The sequence below is a fragment of the Tamandua tetradactyla genome, chromosome 2 (assembly GCF_023851605.1).
Source record: "Tamandua tetradactyla isolate mTamTet1 chromosome 2, mTamTet1.pri, whole genome shotgun sequence".
NCBI lineage: Eukaryota > Metazoa > Chordata > Mammalia > Pilosa > Myrmecophagidae > Tamandua > Tamandua tetradactyla.
This window is the reverse complement of record NC_135328.1, coordinates 34,386,610-34,395,475: the sequence shown is the minus strand read 5'-3', so window position 1 is coordinate 34,395,475 and position 8,866 is coordinate 34,386,610. Positions and strand designations below refer to the sequence as shown.

At 37.7% G+C, this 8,866-nt stretch overlaps 1 protein-coding gene across 1 annotated transcript; it reads left to right on the top strand.

Moving 5' to 3' along the window:
- The first annotated feature begins 1,555 nt into the window (after positions 1–1,555).
- Positions 1,556–2,482, top strand: LOC143655971 (olfactory receptor 1J4-like). Its single transcript, XM_077127563.1, has one exon. The coding sequence runs from the start codon at positions 1,556–1,558 to the stop codon at positions 2,480–2,482; it is 927 nt and encodes a 308-aa protein (XP_076983678.1).
- Positions 2,483–8,866: the final 6,384 nt, after the last annotated feature.

The following is an 8,866-nucleotide window of genomic DNA, read 5'->3' as shown; positions in this document are numbered from 1 at the left end:
CACAAATCAGCAGTGTGAGTGTGTGAGCTTGTGTGTGTGTGTGTATTTTGTTTATGTGTTTGGGGGCTTCTGATTTGCACCACTGACCTAAAATATTTTCTTAAGTTTCCTCTTTCTAGGCACGATCAACTGAGATGACACTGCACCGAGCAACTCCTGAAATGGATCTGCTGTCATTTTCATGTATCTGAGTGTGATTGAGACTTTCTGAGTTCTGTAATTTTTCACTTTCACTTAATGTTCCAGGCAAGAAAATATTAGGCAGAGTGCAGAATCACCATCAAATAGCCGTGAGAACTTGGAAAAATCACATACTCTCTGGCCACAGTTTCTGTAACTATAAAATTGAAGGAATTACACTTGCCTTTTGAAACCATTATAGGACCTTCATAAATATTTATGGTTTGAATACAAGATAGGTTATGCGAGGGCCTTTTGTCATTTGGAGCATATGCAATTATGAATTAAGGAAATTATTCAGGGAGGGAAGGCAGAGTATTTTGGACAGCTGATTTCTTTACAGTCCTAAAATAACTTGGGGCTCTTGATGCCCCTAATCAAATGAAGGGGGAAACTTCCATGGGTAGTGGTTATAAGCATGGGCTCTGATCACACTGACACATTTCATCAAAACACATGAAGTAGTGATAACTGATAACTTTACAGAAAATGGCAGTTATATATAATGGCATACACACACATGACATTATCCCTATTGTTGAACGTCTATGGAATTTATCATTTATGCTTCTATTTCCTAACAGCTACAGTGAGGGAAAAAAACACCTAATTCTTAGTGCAGCTGTGAAGATTGTGTCTGGGAATGTAGGCTTATGTATGGATTTAATTAGGAACTGTATGTAAAGCTATTAACACAGTGTTTGGCATGTAGTACATACCTCAATTATTAAGAAAGATAGTTCATTGACTACTCAGGTTTAGGATATATTCTGGTGGCAAGGGATTTGAAATGACCAGCAGTTTCTAGAGGATCAATGAGTTTACAGTTCTTGGTCAAAAGGACCCAATCTATTTCACAAGAAGAGTGTGACAATGCTTCAACGTCTCTACCTCTGCCCTGGGAATTTCACATTCTTCTAAGGCAGAAACAATTACTACCTGCTTGTCAAGATCATATCTATTTCTGCCATAGTGACTTATTGTGGTTTGGCTCTGTCTTGATATCATAAGTCATTCCTCTATGCACGTCGAGATCTAAACTCATAGAAGGCAGGGGTCTTGCTTTTCATGTTCACAACTGCATCCTCAGTCCTTAATGGAAGTTCAGGTTCACATTCAATGTTCAATAAATAATGGCTGAATGAAGCAGTTAACATCCTTCTATTTCAGTGCAGTGAGATCTTTTTGACTGTTTTGGGGTGTACTCTTTTCTGAGAGCCAGACTGGAACGTAGTGAACACTCACAGGTGTGAGAAATTAATAGGAGCATAGTTAAATGCATTGTTTTATCAGAATTACAGTGTGGAATGTGATTATCCTTTCTCGGTTCCTGAAATTTCCATGTTCCTTCCTCCTCAGCATATAGAAGAGCAGAATGAGACCTGAGAACTGGAGCCGCATGTCTGAATTCCTCCTCCTGGTGCTCCCCATCCGGCCAGAGCAGCAGGGTGGGTTCTTCTGCCTCTTCCTGGGCAGGTACCTGCTGGGGAACCTGCTCATCATCCTGCTCATCAGGCTGGACTCTTGCCTCCACACCCCCATGTACTTCTTCCTCGGTCACTTGGCCTTCACTGATGTCTCCTTTTCATCTGTCACTGTCCCAAAGATGCTGATGAACATGCAGACTCAATGTCTATCCATCTCTCATGAAGGATGCATGTCACAGATGTATTTCTTAATATTTTTTGGTTGCCTTGATAGCTTCCTTCTCACAGCTATGGCCTATGATCAGTATGCGGCCATCTGTCATTGCCTCCATTACTCCACCATGATGAGGGATGACTTGTGTGTTTTTCTAGTGATTGTGTCCTGGATCCTTTCCTGTACTGTTGCTCTCTCTCACACTCTCCTACTAGTGCCATTGTCCTTCTGTGATAAGACCATTCCCCATTTCTTTTGTGACCTTGCTGTCCTTCTCAAGCTCTCCTGCTCAGACACCTCCCTCAATGAACTGATTATCTTTGCTGTGGGGGGGATGGCTACAATCCTGCCATTGAGTAGCATATTGTTCTCATATGTCCGTATTGGGATCTCTGTTCTGAGGATCCCCTCTACCAAAGGGATCTATAAAGCCCTGTCCACATGTGGCTCCCACTTGTCTATGATGTTTATATTCTATGGAACAATTTTTGGACTATACTTTTTCCCATCATCTAACAGTTCAAACAACTATATTATTGCTTCCATAATGTACATGGTCGTCACTCCCTTGCTGAACCCCTTTATCTATAGCCTCAAGAACAAAGATATGAAAGGAGCTCTGGAAAGACTTATCAAGAGGATGAACTCTTCTTGTAAGTGATAATTACTTTATCTAACTATTAATTCACCCGATGACTTTGTTAAATCACTCTCCTTGAGATATTGTGTGGTGTCATCTCTGTCATTCACGACTTCCCAATACTCCCATCAATTTTGTTCCCCCTGTGTCACCTGCTTGGATACTTTCCCCACCTCCTTATACTGATATTTATATTTAATTTTCTTACAGGAAAACTGAAGGCATATAAAATCTTTATGTTATTCACTGTCACTCCATGAAGTTTAGAGCACTCTTGCTTGGGGTTTCGGAGATTTACTTCTTCTTCCGTTAAATTTGGCATGTGGCATTGTCTGTCATGACACATTTTCATCTCAGTTTTCTTCAAATCATAAGATTTCTTTATGTTAGGAATAAGGAATTATGTATCAGAACAAGTAACATAATTGGAGTGTTTTAGTTTCCTAGGCTGCTCCAAGTAAATACAATTGTTTGGCTTAAACAATAGGAATTTATTTGCTTACAGTTAGAGTCTGGGAAAATGTCCAAGTCAAGGCATCATCAAGACAATGCTTTCTTCCTGAAGACCAGCTGCCAATGGTATTTGGCTCCTCTGCCATGTAATAAAGCACATAACGGCATCTGCTGATCACTCCCTTCTCTTCCAGATTTCGTTGATTTCAACCTTTTGCTTCCTGTGGCATTTTCTCTCTCTGCAGTCATTTCATTTATAAAGGACTCCAGTAACAGGATTAAGGCCCACCTTGATTAAGGTGGGACACACCTTAACTGAAGAAACCTCATTAAAAGTTCTTACAATGGGTTTACACCCACAGGAATGGATTAGATTAAAGAACATGTTTTTCTAAGAACATGTTTTCTAAAATGTTCTATGGAACAATTTTTGGACTATACTTTTTCCCATCATCTAACAGTTCAAACAACTATATTATTGCTTCCATAATGTACATGGTCGTCACTCCCTTGCTGAACCCCTTTATTCAGCTTCAAACTACCACACAGAGGAAGTAGGAAGAGAAAATAGATCTATTAGTTTTAAGCCCTTATATTTATGCATTATCTCATTTAATTCTTACCACAACCCTATAAAGTAGGTGGTTATACTTTCCATTTTATAGATGATGAAACCAAAGTAAATATATAACTGCACTAGATCTTAAAGCACAGATCTGTTTGATTAAAGCCCATGCTTTTGACTTTTAAAAGTTTTGCCTCTTGAAGGAGAAGACCTCATGATCCCCACCTCTTTCTCTTTCACCTCTTCTTCAGCTTACTGCAATGCCAGTTTCTGAGACTTCACTTATTTACACCAAATTTGTTTCCTGCACCTAGCTCAGATCTTGGTGCATTATTAGGACACCATAAATATTTATTGGTGATTTGATTATTTTTCCTTCCTCTCCTTTCCTTCTTTCAGTCCTTTATTTCTTCTTCCACAAATATTTGTTGAGTTCTATCTTGGTGCTAGGCATCATGGTGGGTCTTAAGGATAGAGTGGAAGACAAGAGAACACACACTTTGTTCTTCCAGAGTGTCTAGTCTTGTACGGAACATGGATCTTGAGCATTTCAGTGCACACATGTTGAGTTCACAATGAAGTTCAGGACACTATTGTTGCATATTTCAGGGGACTTTACATAACCAGGGGTTCTGGTGAGCTATTGTGGGTAAGACCTGAAGAATCAAAAGAAGTTTTAACTCATGTGTGTGTTGAGGTGAGGCATCCTAAGAAAAAAGCAGTATGAGTGAGGGTGCTGAGACAAGAGGACGTTGTAGAATGAAAGCACTGCTCTTTCCAGGTCTGTCAGAGGAGGGCTGACTATTTTTTGTGACTCCATATGGCATTTTCCTTAATTTCCATATTCCTAATCTAAATCACTTTCCAATGAGCTGCGATGGAAGGACATTTTTCACTCACTTATTCCAGAAACTCTCCAAGAGAGCACTAGGACGTTAGTTATCAATGGTTTGTTCAAGACTGTTTTTCTTCTTTCTTTTGTCCTCCTTTACAAACCCTGTTTTTTTGCCTTTGTTCAATGACTGCAATCTATTGAATATTTATCTTTGAATATGAGTGCAATAACTAGTGGGCTTGAACAGTAAACCAAGTCTCTGAGTTATTTTTTTGCCACCATTTCACCGAGAAGAAAACTGAGAAATAGAAAAGTCAATATATGTGCTATAGGCAAGTTGTATAGGGAAGGAGACAAGGAAATCTGCTGAGTGGTGGCTTTGAGTCTTTGGCTAACTATAGGCATGCATATGGTAAGGGCTAGACTTTACTGTGGCTGGCAGAGAACAGCTAACGGGGAACTGTGAACTGAATATTGGAATTTTAAATAACTAGAATGAAGAGACTTTGTTAACCACCATGATAATTTAAGTGAGATTCCAGAAGAGCCAACCTTAAGAGTAGGTCTGCCTTAGCCTTAAATTAAGATCTACTGTAAACCTGCCATAATGAAACCTAAAGCCAAGCCTTGATGGACAGGCTGAGCCTCCAGTAAATTAACTGCATGATATAATAAAACTATCTGATTTAAGCAACCAGAGGAAAACAATGACTAAAAAAGGACAGAAAAACAATGAACAGAGACTCAATGACCTATGGTCTATATTAATGGTCTAACATGTGTAATCAGAATCCCAGAAAGAGAGGCGTGAAAGATGGGACAGAAAAAAGTATGTGTGGAAATAATAGCTGAAAAATTTACAAATTGACTGACAATCATGAACAGGGTTGCACTGAATCTGTAGAGTAATTTAGGGAAAATTATGAATTTAGCAATACTGAATCTTCCTTGCCATGAACATAATATACCTCTCCATTCATTTAGGTCTTTAATATCTCTCAGCAATGTTTTATGGCTTGGGGTAAAAGATACACAGATACAACAGTGTTAGATTTATCTAAGGAGTTCCTATTTTTCATACTCTAAATCATACCATTTTTTTTTGCATGAGCAGGCACTGGGTATTGAACCCAGGTCTCTGGCATGGCAGGAGAGAATTCTGCCATGTAACCTCCATCACACTGCTCTAAATGGTACCAACTTTAACTTCCGATTTCCAGATGTTCATTATTAAAGTTGCTTTTTAGTTCTAGTAACATTTTTGCATATTACATTGGATTTTCTATGTAGTATGTAATAATCAGGTAGTGTTCCTATGTAGCTCCTCTTTTTCAAATTTGTTTTGGCTCCCCCAGGTTCTTAGAATTTCCATCCAAATTTTAGAATGACCTTGTCAATTTCTACCTGATTATCTGATCATAAAGTAAAAGTAATTAAGAACGTTTGCTATTGCCTAAAGATAAATAAATAGATCACTGGAACAAAATAGAGTCCAGATATAGATCCACATGTGTGGACAATTGTTTTTCCTCAAAGGTGCAAAGATAACGCAGTGGAGAAAATAGTCTTTCAACAAATGACTCTAGAATAATTGACTCTCCCTATTTAACTAAATGGACTTCTAGCCAAACTTTGAACTGAATAAAAATATTAATTCCAAATAGACAACACACACAAGTGTAAAGCCTAAAATGACAAAACTCAGAAGAAAATATATGCAAAAATCTTTATGATCTTGGGTTAGGCAAAGATTTAGTAAAAGACACCAAAAAGCACAACTAATAAAAGAAAATATTGAAAATTGAACTTCATCAAATTAAACTTCATAATGTGTTTTTGAAAGACAACGTTAAGAGGATAAACAAGCGAAAGATGGGGAAAACATCTGTAAATCATATATCTGAAAAAGGGCTATGCCCCCAAATTATAAAGAACTCTCAATGACTCAAGAAAATCATTTACTCAAAAAAGCGAACAAAAATTTGAACAGATGCTTCCCCAGAGTAGATGTACTGATGGCAAGTACACACACGAACAGATGTTTAATATTATTTGTCTCCAGCGAAATACAAATTACAACCACAAAGAGAGATCGCTACACCTGTGGCAGAATATTAGCATTAAAGGCAATGACCGTACCAAGTGTTGGTGAGAATGTGAAGGAATTCAAACACTCACAACCTGTTGGTGGTAATGAAAAATGGTGCAGCAACTTTGAAAAATACTTTGGCAATTTCTTAAAATGCTGATCATATTATTACCATGTAATCTAGCTGTTCCACTCTTTGGCATGTACCCACTAGAAATGAAAGCATATGTCCATTCAAACATTTTCTTACAAGTGTTCATACCAGTATATTTTATGTGTATTGCAGTATAAATCATGTATTTTTAAATTCATTCATGCATATTCTGGTAACAAATATAACACAATTTGCCATTTTAACCATCTTTATGTGTACAATTCAGTGCCTTTAATTGTAGTCACAAATGTAGTGCTACCATCACCATCATCCTTTACTTTTTCATCACAGCAAAGAGAAACTCTGCACCCATCAAGAAAAAACTCCACATTCTCCCCTCCCCACAGCCCCTGGTAATCTCCAATTTACCTTCTGTCTATACAAATGTGCTTATTCTAGATATTTCATAGAAGTGAAACCATACAATATCTGTCCTCATATGCCTTGCTTATTTCACTAAGCATGTTTTCAGTGTTTTGCTGTTAATAAACCCCAACAGAAATAACCCAAATGTTACCAATAGGTGAATACTGAATGGAATATTATACAATAAAAGAAATGGAATACTGATACACGCAATTTTTATGAATCTCTAATAAATTATTCTGAGAGAAAGAAGTCAGGCAAAATATACATACTGCATGATTCCATTTTCATAAAATTTTAGAAAAGACAAACCAATCTATAGTGACAGAAAGCAGATCAGTAACTGCCTGGTTAAGGCAAGGGGGCCATGGAGAAGAGAGGAGGGAAAGGACTATGAAGTGGGATGAGGCAATCCTGGACGTGAGGGATATGTTAACCATCTTGATTGTTTTCATGGTTTTGTGGGTATATATTTATGTCAAAACTTCAAAGTGTACATTATAAATATGTGCTGTGTATTTTATATCAGTTATACACCAATAAAGCAGAAAAAATATGATATAGGTGACTTGACTACAACTACATTAGGAAAGACATTTAATTTTTAATTCAATCTTCTCAAAGAAAAATGTAGGCTTAGATGGCTTCACTGGTGAATTTTATCAATCATTTAAGGAAGAAATAGTACCAGTTCTATACAAATCCTTCAAAAAAAAAAATGAAGGGAATGACTAACTCTCCACTCATTCTATGATGCCAGCATTATTCTAATACAAATGCCAGACACAGACACAACAGGAAAAAGAAACTATCAACTAACATCTCTCATGTATACAGACACATGTAAATATTCCTAGCACAATTTTAGCAATTTGAATACAATAGCATATAAAAAGAGAAAATCATAATGACGACATGTAATACTGGTCAGAGCAGCCAAATGGTAGTCCCTAAACTGCCCAAAGGGACAAGTGATTGAAACAGAGACAGTGATACTTCTGCTATGGGATGGCAGACTCTGGTGCCACCCCCAAGTCTGAAGGCCCTTGGGATGAGGCAATGAAAGTAAACAGCTATCCTTCCCAAGTCCATATGAAATTCTTCAAATTTTCTTTCCAGTTGAACATTGAAAATCACACATGCGCCACATATAGACATATACTTGGTGCTTCAGAATGTGTTAATTTATTCTAATAAGGGTGTCACAATCAGCATGGTTGTAGTTGGGGCTTTATTTAATAAAGTCTGTAATATTCCACTATCAGAGTGGGCCATGTTGGCTCAGCAGGCAAGAATGCTCGCCTGCCATGCCAGAGGACTCGGGTTCGATTCTCGGTGCCTGCCCATGTTAAAAGAAAAAAAAAAAAAAGTTCCACTATCAATTGCCAAGAGCTATATGACTTTTGCAGAAGCCAAAATTTTTGCAGAAGCCAGGCCACGCTTTCTATACCTCTAATATAGAAGGAAGCTATATGCAGTCTATGACAAGCCCCAATAGTCGAACTACAGCAGAGGACCCTAGGTTTGGAAAGATATTGCTTACATGACATTGGGCCCTACTTGAGACTATCTGATCATAGAATAGCAAAGGCTTAAGTGACTGGGCTGCTTATCATGAGAACTGTCAGATTCACTGGAATTGAAAATATGCATATTGTCATACCATCTAAATCATAAATCTAGGTGAGTGCAGCAGCAATCCATTATATGATTTATGTGTATATATATATATATTCAACATATTATGCATTTGGGTTTGGAATTGAGGGGGTCCATAGAACAAAGTAAGTTAAATGAACAGATAACCTGTTCACTCGCTTGTGTTGCACTGACTCTTTCCTTCAGCTTACATCTGTGAACTCATGAGGACTTCCTTAGGACCGTTCAATGGCAGAGGAGAAACTTGGTCCTGATTCACAGATGAGTTGGGTAGATGTGTCAGT

Coding starts and splice junctions, on each gene's coding strand:
- LOC143655971 (XM_077127563.1), top strand. CDS start 1,556: ATGAGACCTGAGAACTGGAGCCGCATGTCTGAATTCCTCCTCCTGGTG.